The sequence below is a fragment of the Prionailurus bengalensis genome, chromosome A1 (assembly GCF_016509475.1).
Source record: "Prionailurus bengalensis isolate Pbe53 chromosome A1, Fcat_Pben_1.1_paternal_pri, whole genome shotgun sequence".
Classification (NCBI taxonomy): domain Eukaryota; kingdom Metazoa; phylum Chordata; class Mammalia; order Carnivora; family Felidae; genus Prionailurus; species Prionailurus bengalensis.
Window position 1 is genome coordinate 175,456,013 of NC_057343.1, and position 15,818 is coordinate 175,471,830.

Below are 15,818 nucleotides of genomic sequence, written 5' to 3' on the forward strand. Positions count from 1 at the left end.
CATAAAGCCCAAGCGCTTTAGTGAATGGGACCACGGATGCAGGAGGGGTAGAAGGTAGAAACAGAGGGAAAAAAAGAAAACACAAAACAGAAAGGAAGAAAGGAGGGAAGGAAGAAAAGGCAGACAGAAGGAACCTGGAAGACATCATGCTACATGAAAAAGCAGGGCACGACAGACCACACATTGTATGAAATGTCCAGAATAGGCAAATCTGTAGAGCTAGAAAACAGATTAGTGGTTTCTTGGCTGGGGGCCGGTAGGGGATTGGGATCGGGAGGTGATCGCAAAAGGCGACAGGGTTTCATTCGGGGGGTGATGAAAATGTTCTATGATTGGTTGTGGTGATGCGGCACAGCTCCGTGAATATACTAAAAACCAGTGAACTGTATACTGAAATGGCTGAATTGCGCAGTATGTGAAGTATGCCTCAATAAAACTGTTGCGGGAAAGGAATAAAGATGGAAGTTGGTGTCCAAGATGGCGGCGTAGGAAGACCCTGAAATCGCCTTCTCCCATGGACACACCAAGTCTACGGCTGCACATGGAACAATTCCTGCTGACAAAGGATGGAAATGTAGCGGCACATTTCTGTCCACAACAAGGCATAGAAGGGCCACATCAAGACAGGTAGGAGAGACAGAGATGCAGTCTCACCAAAAACCTCAACCCCGGCGGGATAATTCACAATACGGGAAGATCTCATGGGTCTGGACTCTGTCTCCGAGGAGAGAGGGGTTTGTGCTACACATTGGGCACCCCTACCTGTTGCACTTGCACTGAAGAGATGAGGCCCCCAAGCATCTGGCTTTGGAAACCAACGGGGCTTATGTCCAGGAAACCTGGGGTCTGTGGAGACGAGATACTCCTTTGAGGGACTTATGGCTCATGCACGGACTCGCTCATCACGGGACCAGCAGAAAGACAGCAGTTTAAGCGGTGACTGGATTGTACGTGCAGGAGATGCATTTGCGAACCTAGATTTTTTTTGGGGGGGGGAGGGGCAGAGGGAGAGGGAGAGAGAATCCCAAGCAGGCTCTGCGCTGTCAATGCAGAGCTCGACGCAGTGCTCGAGCCCAGGAACAGTGAGATCATGACCTGAGCTGAAATCAAGAGTTAGATGCTTAATCGATGGAGCCACCCAGGCATGCTGCAGCCACCCAGGCGGGCTGCATTTGCCAATCTTACAGTATTCGCCAGAGAGGGCAGAGGTCAGTTAGGACTTTGGGGATGGAGGTGCTGGTGAGCGCCATTTTTGCATTTTCCCTCTACCTTGCTAGCACAGCTAGGTAGGCCCCAGCCTCAACACTCTCTGACAGCCTCATTAAAGCTGGTGGGCAAGTGCCATCCACATGGGGGATACCCCTCGATCACCTGCCCCTTGTGGCCAGAGGTGCTTGTGTTTCCGGGCCCCGTGGGACCCAGACAGTTCTGGGAAGGCTACTATACCCAGGGCACTGCACAGACAGCAGACTGAAACATAAGTCCCCCCGGCCTCTGAAAAAAGCCCATCTACTTGTCCTAGAGCTTTAACCCGTGGGACAGGCTTCAGGTTTGCCAGACATCTAGAGGCTACCGAGGCACTCTCAGGGAATGTAGGCAAGGAGAAAGCCTTCCCTCGGCCTTTACACAGCTCACTGGCATCTCTTAGAAAAGAGCTTACACACTTGCCTGGAGCCCTGATTTTTGCAACAGTTGCCCATAGGACACCTCCAGATTTCGTGGTCTGGAGGCCAGCAAGGTTTACAATTACAGTCCCACAGGACTATATATATTCGCATACTTAAAAAGCTGCTGCTTAAGGATCTGGCTTCCAATCAGCCTGAAATTAGGTGTTGCCTATGATTACTCCCTTTGGAACACTGGCAGGTCTGGGCATACCTTCAACAACAGAGGCCTATCAAGAATAAATCAGGATGGGGCCCCTGCGTGGCTCAGTCGGTTAAGCGTCTGACTTCAGCTCAGGTCATGAGCTCACGGTTTGTGCCGGCAGCTTCAGATTCTGTGTCTCCCTCGTTCTCTACCCCACCCCCACTCACGCTCCTCTGTCTCTCTCTTTCAAAAGTAAAATAAACATAAAAAAAATTAAAAAAAAGAGAATAAATCAGGCTACTCAGACAATCACAAAGGTTTGAGGGACAAGTAAGAGCTGGGGCAAGGTTGAATGATAAGGTTCATTTCCTGTATAAGGCCACTCTTTCAAGACTGGGGGAGGTAGTTGTTTTGACTAATACATGGAAACAAACACAGAGAGGCAAGCAAAATGAGGAAACAGAGGGATATGTTCCAAATCAAAGAACAAGACACAAAATGTCAGAAAAAGATCTTGATGAAACAGAGACAATCATCTACCTGTTAAAGAATGCAAAGTAATGATCATGAAGATTCTTAGGAGAAGGACTGAAGTGAGAACTTCAATGAAGAGACAGAAAATACAAGAAAGTACCAAACAGAAGTGACAGAGCTGAAGAATACAATAATGGAACTGAAAAATACACTAGAGGGGTTCAAGAGCAGACCAGATGAAGCAGAAGAACAGATCAGTGACTTGGAAGACAGAGCAATAGAACCCACCAAGAGAGAAAAAGAATTTTAAAAAGCGAAGATAGTTTCAGAGACTTATGGGAGAACATGAAGCAGAGTCACATTTGCTTTATAGGGGTCCCAGAAGGAAAAGAGAGAAAGGGGCAGAAAATTTGTGTGAAGAAATAATGGCTGAAAACTTCTCTAACCTGGGAGCAGAAACAAACATCGAGGAAGCTTGGAGAGCTCTAGATAAGATAAAACCAAAGAGAATCACATGAAGACGCATTATTATTGAAATGTCAAAACCTAAAAAGAGAATCTCCAAAGTAGCAAGAGAAGACAACTTCCTGCATACAAGAGAATTCCCGTAAGATCATAAGCTGATTTCTTGGCAGAAACTTTGCAGGCCAGAAGGGAGTGGCATGATATATTCAAATTGCTGAAAGGAAAAAAACTTCCAGCCAAGAATACTCTACTCATCAAGGTTATTGTTCAGAATTGAAGGAGAGATAACGAGTTTTCCAGACAAGCAGAAGTTAAAGGAGTTCATCACCGGTGGCCTTACATGAAATGTTAAAGGGATTTCTTTCAGCTGTAAAGAAAAGGCACGAACTAATAACAAGAAAATATGTGGAAGTAAAAATATGACCAGTAAAGGTAGTGGATTAACCATGCCTAAAGCTGGTATAAAGGTTAAAAGATAAAAGTAGTAAAATTAACTAAAACTATAATAATTAGTTAAGTGATATACAAAATAAAAGAATGGAAATATGACATGAAAATCATAAAACATGGGGGAGGGATATAGAGTTTTTAGAATGCATTCAAGTTTAAGTTGCTATCAACTCAAATGAGACATCTGTATACACTATTCTATGTGAACCTCATGGTAACCATGCGGCAAAAACCTATAGCAAAACATAATGAGAAAGGAATCTAAACCTAACACTAAAGAAAGGCATAAAACCACAAAGGAAGAGAGCGAAAGAAGAAGAACAAAAACAGTGAGGAACTATAGAACATCCAGAAAACAACTGACAAAATGGCCGTACGTACATACTTACCAATCAGTGTAAATGGACTAAATTTTCTAACAAAACACAGAGTGGCTGAAAGCATAAAAATAAGACAACGATATTCTGCCTACAAGAGACTTACTTCAGATCGAAGGACACACACACACACACACACACACTGAAAGTGAAGGGGTGAAAAAAGATATTCCATGGAAATGGGAATGAAAAGAAAGCTGGTTTAGCTCTACCTATATCAGACAAAATAGACTTTAAAACAAAGACTGATAAAAGACAATAAAAGGGCACTATGTAATGACAAAGGGGTCAACACAACAAGATGCCAACACTTATAAATACGTATGTGCCAGCAGAGGAGCACCTAAATATAGAAAGCCAATACCAACAGAGAAACTGACAGCAATACAATGATTGTAGGGGACGTTAAAACTCCACTTTCATCAATGGATAGATCATCGAGACAAAAAAATCAACAGAGAAACACTGGCCTTAAATGACACATTAGGCCAGATGGACTGAAAAGATATATACAGAATATTCCATCCCCAAACAGTGGAATACACATCCTCTTCAAACACGTACGGAACATTCTCCAGGGCACATTACATGTTAGGCCACAAAACAAGTCTCAATAAATTTGAGAAGACTGAAATCATATCAGGCGTCTTTTCTGACCACAACGGTATGGAACTAGGAATTAATTTCAAAAGGAAAACTGGAAAAATCACAAATACATGGAGATTAAAAACCATATTACTGAACAACCAATGGGTCAAGGAAGAAATCAAAGGGAAAATACAAAAAAAAATACCTTGAGACAAAGGAAAATGGAATGACAACAATCCAAAATTGATGGGATACAGCAAAAGCAGTTCTAAGAGGGAAGTTCATAGGGATACAGGCCTACCTCAAGAAATAAGAAAAATCCCAAATAAATAATCGAACTTTACACCTAAAGAAACTAGAAAAAGAAGAACCAATGAAGCCCTAAGTTAGTAGAAGTAAAGAAATAATAAAGATCAGAGCAGACATAAATGAAATAGAGACCAAAAAAAGAAAAAAAAAAAAGAAAAAAAAGAAAAGACCAATGAAACTAAGATATGGTTCTTTGAAAAAGAAACAAAATTGACAAACCTTTAGCCAGACTCATCCTAAGAAAAAGGGAGAAGGCTCAAATAAGTGAAATAAAAAATGAAAGAAGAGAAGTTATAACTGATAGCATAGAAATACAAAGGATTATAAGAGACTGCCAAGAACAATTATACATTAACAAACTGGACAAATTGGAAGAAATGGATACATTCCTAGAAACATACAATCTTCTAAAACTGAATCATGAAGAAATAGAAAACTGGAATAGACCGATTACCAATTGTTAAAGAGACTGAATTAGTAATCAAAATTCCCCCCTCCCACTCCCTCCGAAAAATCCTAACAAACAAAAGTCCAAAACCACACAGCTTCACTGGTGAATTCTACCAAACATTTAAAGATTTAATACTTACCCTTCTCAAACTCTTCCAAAAAATTGAAGAGGCGGGAATACTTCCAAACTCATGTTAGGGCCAGCATTACCCTGATCCAAAATCAGACATGGACACCATAGAGAAAAAGAAAATTACAGGCCAATATCCCTGATAAACGTTGATGCAAAAATCCTCAACAAAATATTAGCATGTCAAATTCAACAATACATTAAAAGGACCACATACCATGATCAAGTGGGATTTATTCCAAGGATGCAACCATGCAAGCATGGTTCATCTCAAATTAATCAATGTGATACACTACTTTCACAAAAAAATGTATAAAAATCATATGATCATCTCTGGGGTGCCTGGGTGGCTTAGTTGGTTAAGCACCTGACTCTTAATTTTGGCTCAGGTCATGATCTCACGGTTTGTGGGTTGAAGTCCTGCACTGGGCTCTGCACTGACAGCATGGAACTTGCTTGGGATTCTCGCTCTCCCTCTCTCTCTGCCCCTCCCCTGCTCATGCATGTTCTCTTCCTCCCTTCCTCTCTCTCTCAAAATAAATAAATAAACATTAACAAAAATTCATGATTGGGGCACCTGGGTGGCTTAATCAGTTAAACGTTCGACTTCAGCTCAGGTCATGATCTCGTGGTTTGTGAGTTCGAGCCCCGCGTCAGGCTCTGTGCTGACAGTGTGGAGCCTGGAGCCTGCTTTGGATTCTGAGTCTCCCTCTCTTTTTTCCCCTTCCCCACCCCTGCTCACTCTCTCTCTCTCTTTCTCTCTCTCTCAAAAATAAATAAATATTAAAAAATTTTTTAATCATGATCATCTCAATAGATGCAGAAGAAGCATTTGACAAAATTCAATATCCATTTATGATACAAGAAAACTCTCAAGAAAGTGGGTATACAAGGAACATACTTCAATATTAAAGGCCACATATGACAAACCCACAGCTTACGTCATACTCAACAGTGAAAAGCTGAAAGCTTTTCCTCTAAGATCAAGAACAAGACAAGGATGTCCCCTCTTGCCATTTTTATTCAACACCATATTGGAAGTCGTAGCCACAGCAGTTAGACAAGAAAAAGAAATTAAAAGCGCCCAAATTGGAAAGGAAGAAGTAAAACTGTTGCTACTTGCTGATGACATGATACGATATCCAGAAAACCCTAAAGACTGCACCAAAAAACTGTTCTAAATGAATTCAGTAAAGTTGCAGGATACAAAATCAACATACAGAAATCTGTTGCATTTCTCTACAGTAATAATGAACTATCAGAAAGAGAAATTAAGAAAACAGTGTCTTTAACAACTGAATCAAAAAGAATAAAATACCTAGGAATAAATTTAACTAAGGTGGGGCAAGACCTGTACACTGAAAACTATAAAACACTGACCAGAGAAATTGAAGACACCAATAAATGTCAAGACATTCCATGCTCATGGACTGAGAGAATGGACATTGCTAAAATGTCCATAGTGTCCAAAGCAAGATTCGATGCAATCCATATCAGAATTCTGACGGCTTTTTTCACAGAACTAGAACAAATTTGTATGGAACCATGAAAGACTTTCTCCAGCCAAAGCAATCTTGAGAAAGAGAAACAAAGCTGGAGGCATCACACTCGGATTTCAAACTATACCACTACGCTACAGTAATCAAAATAATATGGCATTGGCGTAAAAACAGACATAGATCAACGGACCAGGATAGAGAGCCCAGAAACAAACCCACACCAACCTGTAAGCAGTGGTGGGGTGGGACTTCTACTGGGGCTCCCTAGTTCCACACCAGAAGCAGGAGAATACCCCAGCAGCTTTGCTGGGTAACAGCCAGGCACAGAGGCAGAGGTAACAAAGCAGCCAGTGGGATTCCAGTGTGCAGGGGGGCGGCCAGGCCCCTTCGTTAGGGGGGAGCTGCTCTGGGCACCTCTGCAAAAAGCACCATAAAGGCTGTTAAGAAATGCTGGAATCAGTGTGCCAAAAAGTTAGACTACTTTAGAACCCAAACGATAAGAGTAAACAAAGCGAGGCTCTTGGCGGGATAAGCTATGGGAAACTTCCTTTCTGAGCAACACTCCTTAAGAAGAATGCGCGCACGGCTCCTGGAACTCTTTCACGCCAGCTGCATCCGCAGAGGCCGAACTTGGAGCAGCAGATGAAGTCAACCCCCCCGCTCTCTTGTGCCGCCAACCTCTGGCCAAACCCGGACATGCCGGGGAGACATCACGGACAGCCACAGAGCAGCAGGCTGTCGGGAACCGTGGGCCCCCACCCCTCTCGGAAGCTCCCTTTCTGTGCCCTCGGTGCGAGTTACCTCACCTCTCTGGGCTCCTGTGTAACACGGCCAGGGGGAAGGGCTGGGTTACCGTTAGGGGTGTCTTCCCTCTCCAACACCTGATTCAGAGCCTGTGGTTGGCTTCTGCTGTGAGGCCCGCCCCTGACACCACTATTTGGAGGGAGGCCCGTTGTGACATCCAAGTTAGAAAAGGGAACCAGGAATTTCTGCCTCCCACTAGTTCCTGGAACTTCCCTCTTTGAGTCTTGGTTTCCTGATCTCTGAAGTGAGGGCAGCATTATGCACCTCTTAGAGTTCTTGGGAAACCAGAACTAGATATTCACGCATTCATGCATTCATGCATTCGTTCATCCAACAAATATTACTGTGCCCATCCTATTAGGGATACAACAGTGAACAACACGGACACAGTCCTGCCCTTGGGGAGCATGCTGTCCGGGGGTGCAGACATTAAACACACAGAAGGCATCAAGAGGAATAAGATAGTCTGGACTGAGGCAGGGGTGCGTGGGGTACACGGCCTGAGAGGTCAGGATGAGACCTTTGTATTTTATTCCAAGAGCATCAGGAGTGGAAATCTGCTCTCTGGCTGCGGAGGGAGGGAGAGCAGATGGGGAGGGGGGCCTGAGCGGACAGCTGACCAGGGGCCTCGGAGAAGAAAGCACCTTGCCCTCCTCGCCTTCCTTTGCATCTCTTCTCCCAGGGTCTTTCTTGAGCTCTGACTCCAGCCTGCAGGTGCTCTGTCGGAATGAGGAAGCGCCACACCCAAGCGAGACTGTTGATACTCCAGGTGCCCATGAATATTATCTCCCTGCCCTCGGAGATTACCCAGAGCAAATGAGCATGTAGAAAAAGGACCCAAGAGCCCTGGGCAGGGGCCCAAAGAACTCTGTCTACTCCTAGCTCCTCCAGTATTTGCCTTGGACCTCAGATAGGTCACTGGCTTCCCGGTGTCCTCGTTCCCTCATCTGGTATCTATGGGACTAGCACTGAATCCAGGCTAAATTTAAGTCCAGGTAGCATTTACTGTGCAAAGACCCCAAGCTTTGGGGTCAGACAAGCTTGGGCTGGAATCCTAGATTCCATGTTTGAGGCTGTGTGGCCCGACGCTGGCTACTTTGCTTCTGGAAGCCTGCGGCTGGCTGAGGGCCCACACTCTGAGAACCACTGCCCTAGAATAACACCCCTCAGGGAGGAGGACCTGTGATTCGCTCATTGCTATGCCTCAAGCAGGGCTGGCATATAGCAATTCCTTGCTGTGTGCCTGGGGAGCCGGGGCGCTGAGAGGTTTGTTTTGGCAATGGCAGAAGTGGGTCGAGGGTGGGTGTGGGCCGTGGGATGTTGGCAAGAAACAGGAAGAGGGTAGAGCTTCTAATGCCAGGTGAGGAGCTGGGCCTTGTGGTCGCTGAACATGGTCCCCAGAGATGTCCCCATCCGCATCGCTGGAACCTGAGCACGTTACCTTATGTGGCAAAAAAGAACTTCACAGGTGTGATTAAGTCAAGGAATTCGGGACGGAGAGATTATCCTGGATTATCCTGGTGGACTCTAAATATAGTCACAAGAGCCCTTATAAGAGAGAGGCAGGAGATCTGGCTACAGATGGGAGAGGGGGATATGACAAAGGAGACAAGAGGGACAAGTGATGGGAGAGAGGGGTCGTGAGCCAAGGAGAGTAGCTGGAAAAGGCAAGGAAGTGGATTCTCCTCTGACGTCTCCAGGAGCAACCAGCCCCATCCACACCTTGATCTCAGACTTCCCAAACTGTTAAGAGAATCACTCTGTGTTGTTTTCAGCCACCAAGTTTGAGGTCATCTGCTACAGAAGCCCTAGGAAACGGCTGCAGACCCCTCTATCCAGGAAGAACCGTGGAGGCCACTGAGTGGGGCGGGGCAGCACATGGGGAGAGGTGACGAGGGTGGGGTGAAGGCAACCAATCAGGGGCAGGAGAGGCCACAGAGAAGGGAGGAGGGGCCAGCCGGGCCCCTCCCTCCTAGAGTCTCCCGTTGGCTGGCACCCTGGCTGACCGTGTCCCTCCCTGCTCCAAGGGCAGGCCCAGGTAGTCCCTTCAGAATTCTCAGCTCAGACCTCCACCCACCTCAGCAGTGATAAGGGCCTTTGGTCAGGTCAGTGCTATCGGTCATCAGGGAAGCTGGGAGCCAACCTGATGGAGGGCCACATGAGGCCCTGATACCCTGGCAGTCTCAGCGTGAAAATCAACCTTTGGCTGTTCTTGGCCTCCTGCGCCCCCCGGTCCCCACCGTTGTGTGAAACCCTCCACGCAGTTCACCATCCTCCTCTGCCAAACCCCTCTGCCCACCGTTTCCAAGGCCTGGAGAACAGAACATGGCCACAGCCACACAGAACATGTGCTCTGAAGGCTTTGGCTCTGTGGCCACTATGCGTGATCGGGGCAGGCACAGCCTGGCTTCAGCCTCCGAGCCCCTCTCCCAGGGTGGCTGTGAAGGTCAGAAGAAAAGATGGGCATACACAGGGCGCCCAGCACCCAGAGGACAGCCAGTAATGGGGGCTGCTATCTCTCTACTCAGAATGTGGCTCAGAATGTGGCTTTGGCGACACAGTAGCTTGCATCACTTGGGCCATTTACTTCACTTTCCCGAGCCTCACTTTTCCCATCTGTAAAGCGGAGATTAAACAAGCACCTACTTCATGGGGTTGTGGGAAAAGCGAAATGAGGTCACGAGGCCGAAAGTACCACCCTGGATGAATAAGGTCTTTCCCGTCCCCGTTTAAGGCTCAGCTCAGAGGTCTACTCCCTGGGATGGGCTCCCTGGGCCACGAGCCGCCTCACCCAGGCACCCAGCACGCTGGGTTGCGATCCTTGGCAAGTGCTGCACTGAACTGCTGCCCGTCTACTCTGCAACCAGACCATGAGCGATTACAGGTGGTGAGACCGATGCTTGGGGTGGGGTGGGGTGGGGGGCTTGCTTTATGTCCCTTCGCACCCTTAGCACCCGGCACAAGGGTGGGGACAGGATGCCCACAGAATGATCACACACAGAAACAATGGCAAACATGTAAAGCTGGCACCCAGTGGGTACCCAGTGTCAGCTCTTGTGGCTGAGTACTTACTGAATGCTGTTCCCTAAGGATTAGGGGTGAAGGCAGCCTATTAACCAGGGGATCACACGGGTAAGAGCAGTGGCTAGTGGCATGCATGACTACGCTGAATTGTGTCAATGGGCTTCTAAGTGTCTAAGCCCTCCTTCAAGGTCTACGCCCCGTGCTTTGTTCTTTGCTTCACGAGCTAAATTAGCTTTGTACTCGAGGTCGCTTTCTGAATGAGGGAATGTGGAAGGACGTGGTCAGAAGGGGTCTTACCCATCGGGGCCAGATGTGGAAGTCTTTAGATCTGCATGTTGGAGAGACATTGCTGGGTGGTTTGGGGGACGGATCTGAGACGGAGAGTCTCAAGGTTAGGAGGCTGGAGCAGGAGCAACGAGGCTTGTTCCAGAAGGCTAGCAGTGGAGGGGTGGAGAGCCCAGGATCCAGGTCTATGGTGGGACACTCCATACTTGGCTGCTGCCAGGACCAGAGGGACCATGAGGCCCAGGGGTCCAGTTGGGCCGTTTTGCTCCCACAGCACTCCCCAGGGATCAGAACCCAGAGGGTGTGGGTCTGCAGCATTCGTCCAAGCTTTTCTCAAGTCCGATGCTCAATTATTGAAAGGAGACAAACGTCCCATTGGGGTTGTAGAGCCTGTTCACATCTCTTGGCTCACTTGTGCATCGGGCAACCCTGGGAGGTGAGTAGGGCAGGCTGCATGAGGACGGACCCCACACTCTATGCGATGAGGAAACTGAAGCCCAGGAGGGACAGGGACTTGCTCAAACCGCAGCGCGAGTAAGGACCAAGCTGAGACCGGGGCTATGCAGTTGACTTTCCATCCTGTTCATCACAATGAATGCCCAAAATGTCACTTCTGCATCTCTAGTGCTCAGCACAGTTCCAGGCATGTGGTGGGAAGTTGATAAATGTTTGCAGATAAATGTATGTATGTATGTATGTATGTATGTATGTATGTATATGTGGATGGACGGATGGACGGATGGACAGGTGTATGTATATATGTATATGTGGATGGGTAGATGGACGGATGGACAGGTGTATGTATGTATGTATGTACAGATGGATGTATATGTGGATGGAGGGACAGATGGATGGAATGGTGGATGGGTCAGTCACACAGACCAGCATTCTGGCATGGTCTGTTGGAAGAGTAAGGAAAGCAACATCTGTTGAGCACTGCAATGTGCCAGGTGTTCTACCAGTGCCCATTCGTTCACCCCTCTCAACAGCTAGAGCTCCCCCAGACCTGTAAACACCCTCTCCGTGCAGTGGGTGAGCTTCCTCAGAGCCACTCAAGTGTTTGATGGGGTTTCCCTTAATACCCCGCATTGGCTTTGCCACCAGTGCATTTATCTACATCTCATTCTGATCCTGTTTTATCTTTTCAGCCTGGATACCTCTTGGAGGCGGGATCCTGGGGCGTCCTCTCTCTTGCATCTCCTGTACCCCTAACATCCAATGCTCTCCGAGCCTATTTTTTTTATAGCCTCCTAGATTTTGCTCTAGTCCCTTCTCCTCTCTCAGGGGCCAGTGCCACACCCCTCTTCACCGATGGCCCCTTCTCATCCCTCTTGTCCACACCTTACAGGGAACCAGAGCTCTCTATACAAAGCCCAGAATTGCCTGGGTTACCCCCACCCTTGCTTCTAATCCTTCCACCTTCCCCTTAGACCTATGGTATAAGGTCCAAGCTCCTAGCCTGACCTTCAAGGCTGTGCCTTCCCAATTTGGCCAGTCCTCTTTCTCTTCTGACCCGAGTGCCCCTAGCATAAGAGCTGGTGCATAAGAGATGCTCAGCGAATGTGGACCGAGCTGGGTTTGTGGTTACCCCCCAGGTGGCAGCATCAGCGCATGGCCATTTGAAGGTGGTCCTGGAAAGCCTGGGTGAACACTTCAGATGACGAACCAAGCGGCAGAGTTGGGTTTCAAACTCAGGGCTCCTGATTGTAAGGACAACGTAGCTAGAAAAAAGGGCCCACAAGTTCTGGAGTCAGAGGGCCTCTGTCCAGGTCCCAGCTGAGTGGCCCTGGCCAGGTTCTTTGAGATTTAGTGTGGTCCTTTAAAAATGAAGGTACAAGATTCTACCTCGGGGGGATTTGGGAGGACGGAACCCCACGAGGTTTGCAAAGTGCTCACGAAGAGTTCCCAGCACAGAATGTTCAACCAGCACCTGGTGAACAGCCGCCACCTAAGGGTTACCACTAGTGGGTCCCCCTCCCCATGCACTTGTCCTGCATACAAATGGCTGGGTGGTTACCTGTCTGTGGCTCCTTGAGGGGCTGTGACCTCTGTCCCACTCCACACCTGGAGCTTCAGGGGCTTGTCTTCCTGCCGCGTGGGTTCTCGGCTTTGATTCCTGGCCAGCTGTGAGCTGCCAGACCTCAGAGTAGTGTCGTGGGCATTGTGGCTGGCAGGTCCGCAGCGGAAGAGCTGCTGGTATGCCGTGCGGAAGTCTCTGTTTAGTGTGGCGTACAGGATAGGGTTCAGGGCCGAGTTGGCATAGCCCAGCCACAAAACGACGGCCTCAAAGGCCTCGTTGATGGCATCATCCCCTCTCAGCCCACGGTAAACAAACACAGTGAAATAGGGGAACCAGCAGATAATGAAGGCTCCCATCACGGCGGCCAGTGTCACTGTGGCTTTGTGCTCCCCGATGGTAGCTGCCTTCCAGGAGCCGATATGGTGGATCCTCTTGGCCTGATCCCGGGCAATCTTGAAAATGCGGTAGTAGGTGATGCACATGACCAGCAGAGGCAAGTAGAAGGTGACCAGCCCATCCACCAAGCCATACACCAAGTTGACCTGGACTTTGCACTTGGGGATGGTGTGGTTGAAATTGCTGGTCTCATTCCTGCTGTTCCACCCCAGATGGATAGACAGAAAGGACAGGGTGATGGAAATGACCCAAATTAAGACAAGAGACACAGCCACTCGGACTGGGGTGACCAGCACAGGGTAGCGCAGGGGGTCCGTGACAGCGCAGTACCGGTCGAGGCTGATCATGAAGAGGTTAAGGATGGAGGCCGTGCAGAGCATCACATCCAGGCTGGTATAGATATTGCAGAAGACCTTGCCGAAGCTCCACCTGCAGGATAGCTGGTAGAAGGCTGAGAAGGGCAGCACCAGGAGGCCAAGGAGCAGATCAGTGATGGCCAAAGACACAATGTAGCAGTTGGTCAGACTGCGGAGCCGGCGGTTCAGGCCCACAGCCAGGCAGACCACCACGTTGCCGGCGACGGTGACGAGGATGAGGACAGCGAGGACCACGCTGACAGTGATCCTGCATGGGGGAGAGTCCAGACAAAAGGAAGAGGCTGTGCCGTTAGGTACCATCCTGGAACCTCACGGCTCCTTCCTCTGCCCACGGCCCCTGGCCGCTGCTCGTTCAGCTCCCCCGGGTGCCAGTTGTGTCAATCACTGGGCTCTAGGCTTCCGGGAGAGCCACAAGAAAATGTCCAGACATGGGGAGGCTACGATGACTGCCGCAGTACTGCTTTTCTAGAAATAAATAGAGCCGTCTCCGAGGAGGTATTGGGCATGAACACGAATGAAGAAGAGCGAAGGAAGAGAGAAGGTTCTTGGTTCAAATTCCAGTCCTCGAATTACCCCCTGCAGAGCCAGCTTCCTCCAAGGACTGAAGCAGGTCTCCACTCTCCAGGTCTTGCATAGAGACTGAGGCACCAGAGCATGTGTCTGGAGGTGGCTTTGGTTTTATGCAGGAGAGATCGCGTGGAGATGTGGCCACATCGTTCTCCATAGCTGATGGATGCTCCCACCCATGCGACGGGGGTCAAGGACTGCTGCGTCTGCCTCTTAGGACCATTGGAGAACAGGAGCTGAAAATGCAAGGGTCAAGTGTTGAACACTTTGCAATCAGACTAAGAGCGTGACTGATTCAAGGCGAATCCGTCTAGACCTCGATCTCCCGGCGAGGCTCCAGGAGGCACAGGGCCAATCTGGACACCTCTCCTTAGGAGGGACTGAGGCAATCAGGATACACAGTGGGAGGAGGAAGGGAGGCAGAGTGCAAGGGACTGGACCACTGTGTCACGTAGTGAGATACGGCTGGAGTGGATACTTATACGGGAGAAAGAAAGAACTAAGACAGAGACTCTAGCCACAAGAACAGAGACTGCATTTGCTGTTCACTGCTGGTCGCCAGTGCCTGACCCCACAGGGAGGCATTAAGCATCTAATGGATAAATGATAAAATGAATGACTAAACCAGCAAATGTAATGAATTTACTCTGATAAAGCACTGAGAACTTGACGCTGTGGGTTTTACAAAACGTCACCACACAGTAAGCCAGGAGCTGACAAAGTTTCTCAGGAGCAGGCCAGGTAGTCAGTATTTTCCGCCGTGCAACCCCCAAGGTCTCTGCTGCAATGACTCAACCCTGTCACTGTAGCACGAGGGCACCTACACAGACAAGGTGCAAATGAGTGAGTGTGGCTGCGCTCCCAGGAGGCTTTACTATGGATGCCGAAATTGGGAATTTCACGTAATTTTCACGTGTCTCCAAACAGTGTTCCTCTTTTGATTTTTTTTTCTAACTCTTTTTAAAAACGATTTCCAAACTATTTAAAAAGGTAAAAGCCATCCTGAGCTCACAGGTTGCACAAAACCGGGCAGAGGGCCAGATTTTGCCCGCTGTCATAGTTCGCCAGCGGCACCTGCTCTAAACGTCTCTCTAAATCTTACTTTTCTTATATAGCAGCACACGTCGTCGGTCAGCCAGCACAGAGCTCACTCAGCCTCTCCGATGGCTGCACAGCAAGCAGCCCGTGGGGTGGCTGGCCATGGTTATTCTATTATGCCCTTATCACGAGTATTTTGGTGGTTTCCAGTTCCTTCCTCCCTCCCTCCCATCCTTCCTACCTTCCTTCCACCTGTCCCCATGCAAACCCCACTTCAACAGAATGGCTGCACACACAATACTTCCTGGTTAAATCCCAGAGACTCCCTCCTACTGGTGGCATCCTATGATCCCAACTGATGAAAACAGCTAAGGCCCTGATGATTCCCTTTCACACAAGCTGATCCTGATTTTCCAGACAGCAGCTAGCAGGCAATCTACCGCAACCTGGGAGCGTGCAGAAATCAAGCTGACGGTAGACCCCCCCTCTCAGAAGCAAGCTAATCGCCATGTGACAAAAATTAAGCCTCTCTTAGGCTCTGGCCTGGAGCGGTTTTGCAACCTGAATACGAGAAGCATCATTTAATCGTAACCACTGTGTTGGTGCGAGGATCACGGCCTCTTGGTCACCTTCCGCCACTCCAGCTGGTTCAACCACCAGGCCTTGCGAGCTGGGCCTCTGGGTATTATTTTTAGAAGATCTTTTCATTACATAAATAACACAAGCAGCATGGCTCTCACTGTTACATTTAATTAA

General features: G+C 48.4%; 1 protein-coding gene across 1 annotated transcript in view; it reads right to left on the reverse strand.

The window, feature by feature from the left end:
* The window catches only part of HRH2 (histamine receptor H2), a 53,668-nt gene that overhangs the window by 17,314 nt on the left and 20,536 nt on the right, over positions 1-15,818 (reverse strand). The window contains exon 2 of the mRNA XM_043595560.1: positions 12,682-14,260. Coding sequence (XP_043451495.1) covers positions 12,682-13,757 — 1,076 coding nt within the window. The 5' untranslated portion in view covers positions 13,758-14,260. The remainder of the gene's footprint in view (positions 1-12,681; positions 14,261-15,818) is intronic.